This window comes from Colletes gigas, unplaced genomic scaffold (genome assembly GCF_013123115.1).
Source record: "Colletes gigas isolate AHSC1104 unplaced genomic scaffold, ASM1312311v1 Colletes_gigas_Sc00010, whole genome shotgun sequence".
NCBI lineage: Eukaryota > Metazoa > Arthropoda > Insecta > Hymenoptera > Colletidae > Colletes > Colletes gigas.
The window spans coordinates 4,292,744-4,307,871 of record NW_025106639.1 but is presented as its reverse complement, the minus strand read 5'-3'; the positions used below and the strand labels follow the sequence as shown (position 1 = coordinate 4,307,871).

The 15,128-nt window shown below is 48.5% G+C and overlaps 1 protein-coding gene across 23 annotated transcripts in view; it reads right to left on the bottom strand.

The window, feature by feature from the left end:
* The window catches only part of LOC122397947 (MAP7 domain-containing protein 1-like), a 219,619-nt gene that overhangs the window by 53,293 nt on the left and 151,198 nt on the right, over positions 1–15,128 (bottom strand). The window contains exons 1-2 of one of the 23 annotated variants that reach the window (XM_043397450.1): positions 10,666–11,033; positions 9,415–9,683 (exon numbers count right to left, since the gene is read on the bottom strand). The exons of 15 other annotated variants lie outside the window; for them this stretch is intronic. In XM_043397450.1, the coding sequence (XP_043253385.1) occupies positions 9,415–9,683; positions 10,666–10,967 (571 nt within the window). In that variant the 5' untranslated portion in view covers positions 10,968–11,033. Of the gene's footprint in view, positions 1–9,414; positions 9,684–10,665; positions 11,034–15,128 lie in introns of those variants that run through there. 7 more of the 23 variants (XM_043397452.1, XM_043397449.1, XM_043397451.1 and 4 more) reach the window with 7 other exon arrangements.

The window sequence follows — 15,128 nt, the reverse complement described above, 5'->3', positions numbered from 1 at the left end:
GTTCGTCGAGATGAAATTCTCCGAAGATATAACTCGAGCGTTCGGGATCAACTGCAAGAACTTGGCGCGACATATTTCGAGGCGTCGTTAAAGATGCATCCGTAACTCGGTTTATAGCGCGAATCGTTAATTAGCGTTTGCTACAGTTAATTACCATCAAGAACGCGACGGGAGATTCTGTTATTCCGAAACGGGACAAGAAGCTCGCTAATGTTTGCGATCCGATGATTAAACACGGGTGTATTTATCGCTGTAGGTGGATCGAGATAGAAGTTACGCAAGAGATGACACGTAACAGGAAGAATTCTTACGAAACGCGAACGGTCTCTCTCGCATTTTTAATTTTAAACCACGAACGAAGAATAACAGAAGATTGGATCTCTCCGGTAATACGTAAATCGCTAAAATAATTTTATAAAATTAACGATATCAATTATTCCTTGGCGTGGAAATATTACTCCAAGGCGACGTCGTTTCTAGTACGCCCGTCGTTACCGAATCGACGAACGAGGAGGGGGGCTCGTTTAACCATGGAACGCAGCCACGCGACCGCATTCACGGTCGACAATAAAGACATCGCGCGATATAAGTTTAATTGGTACTCGCGGCTTGTTCCAATTACCGAGAACGATGCCATTCGTCTACGAAGAGCGTGGACAATTCGAGGCCGCGAACAATAGACGCCATTTTGTTAAAACGCGGGTAAAGCGAAGATAGTCCATGCCCAAACTCTCCGCCAACGTTTTCGAAAGAGTCTCAAGAACTTCCAAGATTGGACGCTCGGCACGAGTGGCGAAGCCTTTTAATTTGGCACAATGGCAAGCGACGGGGAAGCGAAAAACGCGGAAACAGTCCAACCCGGAGAACGTTAGGTACGTTGCTCGTGATTAGTTGGCCGCACAGAATTCCCTATATTGCACGTACTTTCTACCACCCTCTTCCCTACCTCGTTCGTCTCCTTTCATATCTCTCAGCTTTCCGCTCCCTTAGGATCAGATACCTGAAACTTGCTAACCCTTCCCGATGGGGATGCTACTCACCTGTAACAAAAAAAGAAACGAGAAACGTTAAACGACCGCTGTTAGGATGAATTAACTCCAGTAAAACTAGGGGGAGGATATTGCCCACAATTTTGAAATATCCTATAAAAGTATCTCTTCTTTCCTCTACAGTAAAAAGTATTATATCTCAGGATTTGGCACGAGTTGTATTACACCGAATCCACACTTGAAAAGAGTGTTTACGACAATTTGATCCGCGTGCACGTTCGAACGGTTGCTCCAAGAATTCCGGAAGACCAACTTCTCTTCGGGAAAGTGCAAACGCGGAGCGTTCTACTTCCGTATTTTGTTAATCAAATTTGATTGGCCAGATGGATGCGCAAAGTTTCGGGGAAGTATACGAGGCGGGCCGCCATTGCGATTAAAAATTCCCCAAAGTTTGCGACCCATGCACAACTGACCTATTTGGTAGTAAAATAACGAAAGTGTGGCGCACGATGCGCTAGAGCAGACAGGCGAACGCGACTGAATATAACAAACGCAAGGATGAAAATTATTTAATTTCACACGACACGGTAAACTATTTTAAAAAGAGATTTTCCTTCCGTAATCGCATTAACGTCACCCCGTTCGGAGCCCCAAGAAAATCGTCCCGCGTCTCGCCTGCGAGACAGTCAATCTACTTTCCGATAAACGAATCTGGCACGGAGTTCCATTTCCGCGTGGCTCCATACAAGAATTACGCACGAGCAATCATTTTTAACTGTCGGGGAAATTTATTGCGAGACAGATAAGTCACGACCGCGCGTTTCCAGCGGAACTTGGTCGTGTTTTCGTCTCGACGGCCTGACAGGCGCGGCTTTCCTAAAATCCTACCCGGTCCAAGATACGGAGAAAAGAGGAAAGAAACGAATCACGTGCATCAACGGGGGGTGGTACCGTGGAAAGAAACTTTTAAGAATTATTCCACGTAAAATCTGAATAAAATATTTTCAGAATATTCCGCGTTGGAACGGCGAGGCGTGGAAGTTGGTGTTTCGTTTCGCGGGCGGGGGTTGTTTTTCGAAAAGTTTGGAAAGCACCGGTGTATACGAAAGCAGAGCCGCGAAGAGGGTCTCGAGTGTTTCGAGTTGGCAAGCCGCGAGGCAGCTTTGGCACTTTCGCGACTGGAGTGCCGCGGCACCGGAAGAAAGGAAAAGGCTTCCCTCTTCACCGTAGGGAGACCTCGTCCGCCTCGAAGAAGCCAGACCGAAGTCAGCGATTCCTATCCTCGCCGCAGACTACCGACTTATTGCTTTCTATCGGTTAAGCCGCCTTCGGAATGACCCCCGAGCTCCGCCGCTACTCCTCGAGAGACCGTTCCGACATCTGTTCCAATCCTAGCGTTCCTCGGAATCGCCCACGATGAAAATGACATCGCCGAGAACCCTCGAGGCTTTATTTTCAGTCGTCACGTTTCACCGGTCGTTAACACGGATTCCCACCCTCGATACGAACACGCTGCCCGATGATAAATCCTTGGCACGAGCTTTGCGGGTTAACGCTTTTGCCGCCAGACACCTTACCACAAAAATATAGAACCTTATTATGCTACAAATTGCATACATACAATACGAAGTGATGCAAACGAGGAATCGGATCACTTTTATGGGGTTACCTAACTTTACACGGTTAAGAAACAACTTTTCGAAAATTCTTAAAATTCCTGCATATTCTGCGTTAAAATACGCGTCATTTGCCGTTTGAAAAATTAGAATCCTTCAATCCGTTCAGAAGTTATGACGTTTTAAACGCACGCATGGAATTTAAGTAGAACGGCCAGAGATATGGTCAGACATTACGGTAAGGAATTTTTTTCTCGGAAATGCGTGGGAATTCGGGGATATGTCTATTCAACAAAAATGATTGTAATTGACTCTCGCAACCGAAAATAATTTTTTCAGAACGATTTGAAATTTTTTTATTTTCGCCGAAAAATTTCAGCACGTAGTCCCTATTCTTAGAAGTTTTGCTTCTAATATTCGCTCTAAAGCATCCTCCTCTCCGATTAAAAATACTTTAAAATTTTCTTGGAGGAAGAATTACACCGACGCTAGTCGCTACGAACTCATTTATCATCCGTAGCGGGGTAATTACGAAGCAAATTTACTTTGTCGAAACACATTATCCGAGACCCGCTCCGTCTTCATTTCCCAGCGAAATCTCGAAAAACGCCTCTCAACGTCGCTAAATTCCGAGATCGCCGTGACTCGAATTTTCCGTATCGTCTTGCCCCTGCACGCGATTAGAGTAATTAATACAGAATTACGCGGCCAGGATGTAACGCAAAACCGAGCGTCAGGAAACGCGGGCGATGGATATATCGATCCTGACGTGGCTCGCCCGTTCGCCCAGAAGTTTCGCGCTAGTGATTTCGTAGCAAAAAACACGAAGGACGCGCAGACAGGGCCAGGATTTCCCTAGGATTCCCGTTTTGTTTTTTTTTGTTCGCGCAGGTTGCGTCGAAACGGACCCGCCGGCGGGAATCCACCTTGCGCAAACACGCTCCGAAGGACACCCAGTGCAAACACACTTCCGCGAATCCCGCCGGGGAAAATTTCTCCAAGAAGCATCCGCGTGTCGCGTGCAGCCGATCGATCATAATCCCTCCTCCGCTGCCGGAGGACGACGAAACTTCGATAGAATTTCCAGCGAGACCCTGAAAGCGCGGACTCGATATCTCTGCTCCCCCGCGGTTTCCACAGATATCCTGGATTCCGTCGGCCCACGAACTTCGACTACGGTAAACCAGGAATCAAAGATCGTCGGGTGACGGGAATTGTTTGCCAAGGGACGACGAAAGGCGATGTCGACCGTACGTAGACGGAATCGCCTCGTTCCCGAAGACACGAGACAGTAATTTCAATCACGGTCCTCCTCCCCCTTCGCGAACGCCCACGACGAATATTAATTTCCTATCTACTCGGTGGCTTGCAACCTGCGATCGAACATCGAGAAGGAAGAGTAAGGGAATAGAATATATCGCAAATCAGTGTTCTCCAAAATTGAGTTTCTTACTAAACTGCTTGCAAGAACCTGTACCTTTATATATGTTCTCATTATCTGGGAGCTGTAAAGTGTGTCGACAAAGTTCGAGCATTAGGATCTGGGGCATCTCGTACGAATCACATTGGATCAGTTTTGGTAAGTTTATCCGTCCCTAATCGGATCAGATGTTTGAGAGAGTCGATCGGTTTGAAGGTAAGCGAAATGTGAAACCTAGAGGTTATGGAAGCTCGCGTGAATTATGGGCGTTCCCGGTGTTGGCCGGCTGCTAGGTAATGCGGTCTCGCAATGCGGTATAGCGTCCGCTTCCTACGATTCGCGTCGTTTAACGAACCCGCTTCCGGCGTGGTATCGATCGCGGATTCATCATAATCCGTCGACGCGGAAGTGTGTTAAAACGCTAATGCTACCCTCTGCCTGGCAACGGCCACTGAAAGCCCGTCCAAGTCGCGAGTATCTTGTTTGTACGGCCGAGGAAACAAGGACCGTCGGAGTACCGATCGCTTTGTCTTTGGAATGCAAATGCGCATAATGCATCCACTGAATATTTATCGAATATTTCGACGAGCTCGCCTTCTTTTTTCCCCGCCCCCTCCGCGTTGCCCGAACGTTTTTTTGGCAGTCGACGGTTCCCGTGGCACGGAAAATGGTGGATGCCGTCGAGGGCTCGTCTTTGAAGGAATCTCGCGTCGCGTCGACAAAGTTTCTCGAACGGGAATTAATACCGCCTGGACCGTACGCGAGAGGAAAAATTGCTCGCGACCCGGGGAAATTCGTTCCGAGTAAAACACGATCCTTTGTGCGAAGTTCCAGCGAAATTCTAATTCCGTGCCGGGGGTCGTACCGAGGCGTCTCGATAATCGCGGTACGGAGGAATGCAATTCTTCGTGGAAAATCAAACAGAATGCGTAATCGGCTCTCGAGATGAAAATATCAAACTTTCGTTCGAATCTGCTCGCTGGTTTGGACGCGACTGTGTCAGCAGATACACGAGCTTAGACGTAAATGGGGGTTGTTGGATAATATAGGGGTGTCTTATCGTTTCATCGAGGACTGTGAACGTAGTCAAATTAAATGCTTAGCGAGCATTAGCGTGGGCCATGTATCAAAAACGATTAAAGTGTAAACCGAGACTTTGGCGCCGGTGCACGATATTCCAGGGGTGCAACGACGTGCAACCGAAGCACACACCCTCCTTGGCCTGCATTCTCCCCGGCGTTGGCTGGCAACTACGCTTTCGAAACAATTACGCTGATCAACGACAAGCATCGGTCGTCGGAACCTGCTTTGTCGCGGTTTCGTGCGGAAGCTGATTCCTCCGGCGACCATCTTATCCCCGTTGTTTCCCGTGTAATCCCACCGAGATTATGTATCAAAGTCGGGACACGGATCGTAGGATTTGCTGGAAAAACATTGGAAGGTCTTTCCGTACGTGTCTCGGATAACAAGACGCTGACATTTTAATTTAATATATACGCCAGGGTTAAACGATGCTCCAGAGGAGGATTTCTTATCTCGGAATATATCTGTTGGTTTCTGGAAAGGAATATGAATCTTTCGGTGCTTTCAGGGATTACCGTGCGGGTTGTTAAAACTTCGAAACGTTATTTCATCCCTCAACTCCACTTTGATCTCGGGCTTCTACGTCCGCTGTGTCGTTTAAATCTTCCATTCGTATTAGAAATATTTGACGATTATTTCGTATTTTAGTTTGTCCACGTTCAAAGCGGAGTAACACCTCGAGTATTTCTCGGAATCTAAATGTTTCCAAACGACGTTTCGCAGCAGAGGAAGCGTACGACGAAAACGAAACAATGCATTCCCGATAACAGAGCTCGCAATCGTGCGCCCGTAGAGTGTAAATATTACGGTGAATGCGACTTCTATGATCCCGTTTCACACCCGAGCAATCACAGACCGATTTCATCGCGCCTTTAGCGCCTCATGGTCCACATTGCTATTGATCCACCCTCGCCACGCGCGTATCGCTCACTTCCGCATAATCCTCGTCCAGATTACGAGCCAAAACCGATATGCTGCGCGAATGCCAGGCGTTGATAAAAAATTGTTTGTCGTCCCGGGAGTTCCTCTTTCGTACGGATACTTCGAACATCGATTTGCCTCAGAGTTTCCCTGGCCGACGTAAATTCGGCCATTTTCATACGCGGCGACAAACGTACGAGAGATCCAAAGGCTTCCCTGCAACGAAGATTGTAACCTATTCGATCCGACGAGCTGCTATTGGGAACTTCAAAGAATACCCTCGAGAACGTTCACGATGCGAGAGAAATCCGTATTTTCTCCTGTAAATAGACCCTTTATCCACGATAGCCGCAATTCTTATTTAGATAAAAATATCGAAATTCCTATCTACACGTTGCTCGAATAAAATTTTATCAGCTTGTACCAGAACCATTAACAGATTCTGCGTCGTCTTTCACTGCATCTTCAGCCTATCTTTGGAACACGTTACATTACGCATTTAAATATAAACTGGTTTTCGCAACAGGAAAGTAAAGAACTGAGTGCCACTAATAGGACGAGATAAAATGTGATCCGTGGAAAATGGACGCGCGTCGAACGTCTAAAAGTTCTACTCGTGCATGCCGTGTGTATTAGAAATTTTTTGGTCGCGCGGCTAAGAAGGCGGAAAATGTTGCGTCAGCTCGAACGGAAGAAAAGGCGGAAACTTGGCGTTTCGTTTGTTACTTTGTAGCAGCCGTGAAGCTTGCCGAGCATCTCCGTAAAATTGGGCCAAACAAGTAGCAATGGCGTGGGCAACATTTCGCGGCGCACCAGTCGAATCTCGGAGGCCGAATCTCGCGGCCCAATTCCGCTTCTATCTGGCCTGATCGAACGAAACGTCATACCGAAAATGATTTGTTTCGTCGAAACGTAGCGCGCGAAATTTTCGAACGAAACAGTGGACGATACACAGCGAAGAACTTAACGCGTTGACTATGTTTCTTCAAATTTTATCGGTCGTAGACGTTTGATAGAGTGCAAGGGACGTTTCGATTCGTTTCTCTATCACCGTTCGCTGTGTCCACAATTCCGAGATCGTGCCGCATTGTACGATCGAGGAAAATTCCATAAAAAATGATGGATCGACGAGAAACGCAACCTTGGAATTTACATACGTGCGTTCGCGACGACGTGCTCGTGCAACAATTGATTCGGCAAACAAACGAATGACACATAGTTTGCAGCGTATCGTACGTAACCGCATTCCAAGCGTGTAATGCCATACCGCGTGTTTCATCAGTTAGGCGAGCATCTGGGTAAACAATGTTCGCTGGAAGTTCGGCGGATGGGAATATAAGTCCAAACATTTCATACTCTAAAACAATGTTTAGCTTCGCGAAGAATTAATTCAACTCTTTCCCGCGTGCTTTCGATCTCAAACGTGTTCAAACTTCGAATAAATGGTGCTTTAATCGTGATCGTCCACTGTAATGTGATTTAGAAAAAGATTTATCGCGTGTAAAAAATGATGTGCATAGGTATACGCGCGAAAACTGTTAGGCGGTTCGAGGAGGCCGATAATGGATTCACTCGCGTCTGCGTGTGCTTTGAACAGTCCTCGGTTTTACTGGCACTTTGGTGGAACGAAATTCTTCGTCTTTGCTTCTACGAACGGGGCAAATTCTCGGCCCGAGAGCCGCTAACAGTTCCTCCTCTTCGAAAGCTCGATAAAAGGGAGGAAAGTCGTTGGAAGTCCAACAAAGAAGGCGACGGGAGAAGGAACTTTCGGATCGTTCGCTGTCGCGGTAAATCGCCCTCTTCTTTCGCAAACGAATCTACCCAAAGAGACACCAAAGGGCATCTCTCCGAGTTGATAAAAGGTTAACTGCCCGTGATCCACCTTTTTCACTTAACTCCACTCGTCGATAGCTGCTTCCTCAAAAGAGCTCGCACCAACGAATTTATTTGCAATACAATTTGGAAACGAACGACCTGGGCGAAAGGTTTCTTCTATCATCGCCAACGCTTCTTATGATGAATTTATCCTTCATTTGCACCATGTCCAGGGACACTTCGCTACATCAAGATTTTTTGAACGATAAGTTTGGGCCGTGTACTACGGCAAACTCAAAGGTGTATTCTCTAAACGTAAGGATCGGTGTCAGTGCGGTATCGTGAAAGCTTTCGTCTTGTCGAGAGTTCGTTCCCCAGCTTGGTCCATCGAAAACTGCGTTAATGGAGTAAAAGCCTGTGGATGTTCGGCAGCGTACTATTTCGAAACCAAGGAAAACTCCGGCAACGTAGGCAAACTTCGCGAATACGTGGCACTTCGAACTTGCTCGCCTGCTCTTATATACGCAAAATGACCAGAAGAATTGATTTATATCGATGGAACAGCACGATTGCGTTTAGAAACCAAGTGCAAGTGCATGTTCCTGTTTATAAAATTACACGAATTGAATTTTTTACCGTTTCTCATCCGTCCCACTGTACGGAGTTCTATAAAAATAGACGCTGGTTTTGCCGCTAACTTCCAAAATTCGCTCACGCGACCGTGTACCGTAATTTCCCACGATCGAACTATTACCAACCGCTGTTCCGTGGGAAACTCAATTTTCCTCATTAATTATGGCATTGACTGCAAACACAAAGGACGCTTAACGATGTCAACGGTCGAGTTAATTGTTCTCAGTTACTCTAGGAAATGAATTTCCCTCGGTCAAAAGAGTGCCATTATTTCCGTCGTAGTATTTTGCGATACACGCTCGGCCTGGGCCACTTCGACTTTGTTAATCGCCTGTCCTATTTATACAACGATCGCTACGGTAGCTAAATTATTCCCCCGGTCATATTTTCCTTCGATTTTTCCATGCTCTTTTCAGGTTCCATCCATTTCCTTTGCTCTTGTCGCGTAGCTTTGACTTCGTTTCATAATCACGCGTCGACCGTATTGTATGAAATATTCAAACGGGTTTCGCGCATTCTGTGAATAAATAAACTGCATGCGCCGCGCGTTATTGGGCCCCGTCGTATAAAACTGCGTTAAGTAAATGTTGAAATACTTTAGTATGCCGTAACTTAGCTCCTACAGACTATATTTCATCGTATCCTCTTCAAACCCATTATCTATTCTTTTCTTCCACGCTTCCTGCACAATTTACATATCACGAACAAATTACATGCAGCTATGGATATTAAAACCTGCCTGTCAGTATAGTCTGGAATTAAACCCAACCTAATACATCTCGATATTTTCTATAAATAATCTTGTTCGACAACCATGAAACTAAAAATTTGGAACATCCACATTTTGCTTGCACGAAACATTTGTTTTCCCGCCCTTTCGGGTCTTGGTGGCATCTAGCGCGTACTTACTACTGAAAAGAAGGCTGAGGAATTGTACCTTCGTCGCCAGAAGTTGAGGAGTTGTCCTCTGGTTCGGGCGACGACCCTGGAGACCCGGGAGACTGTCTTCCGTGTCTCGAGTCTGGCCGGCCATACTCGAATCCACCGGTTGTCCCCGATCCCCTGTTGTCTTCGAACTTGTGTCCCCTGTCGGGGGACAGGGATCGCCCGTCCCTCGAGTCGGCCGGAAACGAGCCACGCTTCGCGTCTCTTTCCTCGTGGCAGGTCGGTCTTTCGACGAAGTCGATGAGCATCGCTGAACGCTTCCTGAGGATTCCGTGACGAGAATACGTTTACGCGTCGGATCGACCAAACGTTACAGAGCCAATTCGATCGTTAACGGGTTCGATTCGAGTAAATCGTAGCCCCGAGTAGCCGATAAACGAACGATCGAATATCTCGCGCGATGATTCCTTATCGTTTCGTCTCGACGCGTCTTGTCGCGAAGTCGTCTCCCTAAACTGACGCGATTCGCAACGACCGTCGGATTCGACGTTATCGCGATATTCGCGGGAACAACTTGAATACACGAGGAAAGTGGATAAGAATCGTGTTTGGTTCGGCGACACGCGTGCTGTTTACCGTGGCTCGAGATTCGATTAATCTTCGCGTATCACAAGGGTGGTTCTAGAAACTGAAGCTCCTTTCTCAGGGAAGACGCGAAAAATTTGTATCGAGACTTGTCAAGAACTACAGTTTTTCGCAGTTTCTAGAATTACCTTGCGCGTTGCCCCACCAAAAATTCTATGAGCTGGTTTCTTGGAAACTATAGCAATTAACAAGGAAATTTTGTTGTAATTCTTGAACCATTTCGTGGGGGGTGCGCACCCTGTCGTAAGAACATAACCATAAATACCATAACAAATTCTCGTCGCTAACTCTACCAGTTTCGTAGTAAACAGCTCGTAACATTTTAAGTGGGACATCGCGTACGTGGGAACGACCACCCGTGGTTCTATCGCGATGCAAAATATCTACGATTCGACCACCTCCATCTTTCTCTGTGACGTTAATATCCTCGATCGAAAATCGCTAACCGACAGATTTGATACACCGTCGCGTGGAGACAAATCCGCAGATCCGAGAGCAGCGTTGGGCAAAAATTATTTTTTATAAACACTGGTGCATAAATGCATTATTCGAACGACCCAACGCTGCTCGAGGGACAAGATGGCGAGTTGTCGAGACGAAAAGCAAGAAGGAATTGGTCGCGCGAGTGGCAAACGGTTCGCACCGATCGTAAACGTACGCCCTGGCAGTCCAGCGAATGCCCGGAGAGGTGGGCGATCTTCTTCCGGTGAAGTCACGGAACTCCGTCGACGTTCCTGACGACGATGGCTGGGGCGATCGTCTTCCGGTGGTCCCCGAGTCTCTGACCTCGTGACAGGTGTCACGGACATTTGCCAAGTCAACGTTGGCAGTAGTCTTTGCTTCTTTGGCGGGAGATGGCGGAGGAGACGTTGGTGGCGATGGTGATGGACTTCCTGCACGACCAGAACTGTAGCACACGGCTGCCTTCCGCAAAGTCTCCCTGCACAGCTCGGAGAACATGCTGCTTCCCCCATGGCCGTGGCCCTTGCGGACCACCCCCGTTCCTCTTTCTCTTTGTTTCCTCGCCCACTGACCCCGATCGCACACTCGAACCTCTCTCAAGCTCGTCCTCTTCGCGATCACAAGTCACTCCCACGCGGGTCGGTCATCCTCGGCTTTTCGTCGCGGTCCCACACCGTCGCCGGAAGTCGTTCGACACTACATCGTTGCGCGTCGCGTCTAGACCTGAGGTATCCAGGATTAATCGAACGATACGCAATGGACGTTTCGGGAGAAACGGGGGGGAACCCCGAGCGACCTATCGAGGCCCCCGTCGACCTCGATTCTCGAACGGAGAAAGGGGTACGCGCGAAAAACAAAGAATAGGACGGCGTGTCGTAAGAACTAGCGTTAAACAGAATCGAGCAGAAAAACCCCGGTCCGACCGAGACGGGAGCACCCCAGCGCCGAAGAGCCTGCGCCGAGGATGGTGCTCGATAAAAACTTTACAGGCGGGACGTTCGGTCTGATTTACTTCCTCCGGGCCACGGCTACAAATTCCCCAGCCGTGTACCCGTGGCACGTAAACACGTTTACGCGAATCCCGGGTAAAGCGGCAGTCGATCGGGAAGACCGACTTCGGTCCGTTTCCATAAACCACGGACTCGGAGGAGCTCGTGATACGAACACGTTGGAACCGATACGGCGTTAGTTACCGATGGAGGGACTAGGAAACGTTTCGTGGACTGTGGTAAAAACCGTTTGGCCGGTCGCCAGCCGTTTGAAAATTTACAACCAGACCGTCCTACGCCCTCGTCCCTTCGAACTACGACAGCCCGGACAACGCGAACACATCGTACGCGGAACTCCCGTTCCCCAGGCTGCTCGTTTGCATTACAACGTACGTAATTTCACACGTCGCGCTATTAACTCGAAGCCACGATGGAAATTCGCTGAATTTATTTCCTTTTCGGGGCACTAAGATTCGGGAAAAAGCTCGTTTCTCGATTCGAGGTTGATCGATTGCGTTGAATCGTCTCTGAAACCGATAGATCGATCTGGGATTTTTGTGGCTGGACGTATCGTCGTGGTATCTCGTCGAAGGGCTCAACGCAGAATTGTAAAACGAGCTTCCGACAATTGCAACGCTAGAACGATGCTATTCAGGAAGAAAGATCATATCGTGACCGTAGGGACGCCTACCCATCGTTCTACTCCCCGATAACGTTCCTGTGTGTCTACATCGACCGAGGAAACGATCAAACTGTCAAACTGGGGTCCTTTACCGCATCCGCCTTATTCACTAGACATCAACGCCGTTAGATTATCGCTCGACCAGATCGGTGCACCGCGTCTTGGCATATATGCACTTCCGGAATGGTCGACGACGTCCGAAAATTTGTCGATAATGTTATCGTCTTCCTGTCAATGATACGAGACGATAGAAAGCAAGTCGAACTGCTCTATCAAGTACTCGATAAATAATTTAACGACACGCTTTTCATCTCCCGTACGAGTGAAACAAATAGATGAAAACATGGAGGTCTCAGCCGCGTTAGATTCTTTCTAAATACCCAAGGTCTAGGTCCCAGGAAAGTGCAAACGTGTTTCGAATCTGGGAACCGTGCACGGAGTTCATGCTCTAATCGCATTAACAGAGACAAACTGCATCGAGCCACCGTGGCGGAAACGCGGGGTCGTCCGATGATAAATGGACGTTGTCTGTCGTTCCGCGATGGAAACGGCTGTTGGTCGACTACGAAACGCTCGGGAGTGGGAAATAAATGATAGCAAATATTATGCCTTTAACTGCACCTGGAACTGGCCCGATGACCCGGATACGAGACTCTGGCAGACTCTGTCCGATCCTAACTACGGAAGACGGCTCGGAGACCGATTCGCGAACCGTGGAAATGATTCGTCGATGGGTAGGGAGACGGGACCAGGATGGCTGGAATGCAGCTGGGACGCGTGACGGTAATCGATGCGCAATCCGCCGTCCGATAATCGTCCGCGCGCGGAAGACTGGCGGCCGTCTGTGTCGGGGGTGCCATTTGCCCGGAAATTCTCGAGACAATTGGCGGCTTGAACCGTTCCAGCTGCGATATACCGTTCGATCCCGCGGTACCGTTTCGAACCAGGGATCGTTCGACGCGAAATTTCACGCCACGCGATCGGAATCGGGTTCGAATTCCTGCGGCACGAGCCGCAACGAGCGTCGTTTCACGCTCGACACGCTCGCGGCCGCGTAAAAACGTCGCGGCCGGCTTTGGTCAGGGGCTCGATCGCGCGTGAAACGACCATCGGATTATCGCGTTTTGATGCGGATGCGCTTAACTAGGATAACGACGGGTCCACGACTGCCTCGGGCTTGGCACGCTCGTGTCACGCTCGCGAGAGGATGTCCAGGTTGAGGTTGGTCCGGTGACCTTCGCGACCTAATGGAAATCCCCGATTCCGCTGGACTGCGCCGTGTCGCTGACGTCGATGACACGAGTACTGTTGCCAACCGCCCGCGTCCGTTGGAAAGAGAACCGTTCCACCGCAAATGTCAACGTTTCGCGCTTTGTCCAGCTAACGAGAAAATTGCCTCCTCCGTACACGGTTTCTCACTAAAGGGGCATGTCATAGTCTACGCAAAATGTACGAGAGCTCTTAACTGGAGAACAAAAATAGTAAGTAACGAAACGCAGCTACGTTGGAAAATATTACTTATCGCACGAACGAGGTTTTCATAATATAGTGGAGAATTCTGTAACGGTTGTGGAAGCCTCTAAAGAGTAAGAAGTAGCTTGGGCCTCTCCCGATCTCCAAGAGGCCCTGAAACTGCTCGTAGAATCGTCATGTTTTTTGATTCATAGAGCCAGGTAGAAAATTGTCGACGGTGCACTTTTGTCTCGAAACGCTTTCTTCGATGGCGTAATAGAATAAATAATCGAGTTACTCGTGAAACTGAGGAGACCAGATAAATCTTGGCACGTGGATCGACGTTGGAAGCGTTCGATTCCGAAGAATGTTTCTTTTTACGAATCAGAGTCTGTACGAAGTAAGAGTGGAAGAAACGAGCGTACAGACGCGTCGATCATGCGGTACATCGAAGGTTGAGACTTCACGCGTTCGGCTAGAAACAGGCTCATCGACGGCGAGCCAGCCTTGCAAGCCCGCAAACGAATCATCGAGCTTCCGTCAGCCTTAGAAACGGAGCACAATGGTTCTTCTGACGTCTGACGCTTATAGCAGCGTTCTCGTACTCGGTGCTCACGCGAAGCGTGTAATTCATCGATTATCATGCAAGGTGTTTCAAACGGTCCGTGAAAATATTATCACTCTGATTCGGAGGTCGAGAAAAAACGAGCTTGCAACGTCTTGCGCTCGAATTCCAGGCTCTCTGAATTTCCACGTCGAAGAATACGCGACCATTATCCGGCTAGAGAAGCAATTCGCTCTCTAATCGAAGAAACGTTATTCGTTGGTAATGTTGGGAAATACATGGACAGCAAATTTCGCGGTTAAAGCAATTTAGGCGCACGTGGAAAGCGGACGACTAAAAAAGCGAAACGTTCATAGACCGTGGACGTCACCGCAGCCAGATCCCACAAGCCCAAGTTAATTTAATGCCCCCCACCCTCCTATTATTTGGCGAGCACCGTGAGAATCGCCGCTCGTTCCCTGCTTAATACCGGTGCTTACACACGCCAAGGATAAATCAACCTGTCCGGAGATACGCAAATGTGTAATTTCGTCCCCGGTATTAATTACGCTAATTGCCATTTTTCCTTTCTTCGAGGAAAACGCTTCCAACGAGACGACGACCACCGTGGCGCGGAAACTTCGCCGCGTCGTGCGTTTAATTGGCAAGCAGCGTCGATGATTCCAGCTTTCGAACCGGTGGAAGATAAATTGCCGCCTCGTCCGTCACGCGGTAAAAATATAACCGGAAGGGTCGATCGGCGACCACGTGATCGGAAAACCACGCATATATTTCAGTCGCGAAGTGGTCGGCCAGAGAATTGTGACCGAGCATGAAAGATTCAGGGGAGCGTGAACGATGAGAGAACATTACTTTTACCCTTCTCGAAAGAGCCCACGTAAAAAGGACGATCGATCATTCGGGTAACGAGACGTCCTCCAACATCCTCCAAGATTAACGCAACGATCCTCGATCGACTTCCGACGAGCACC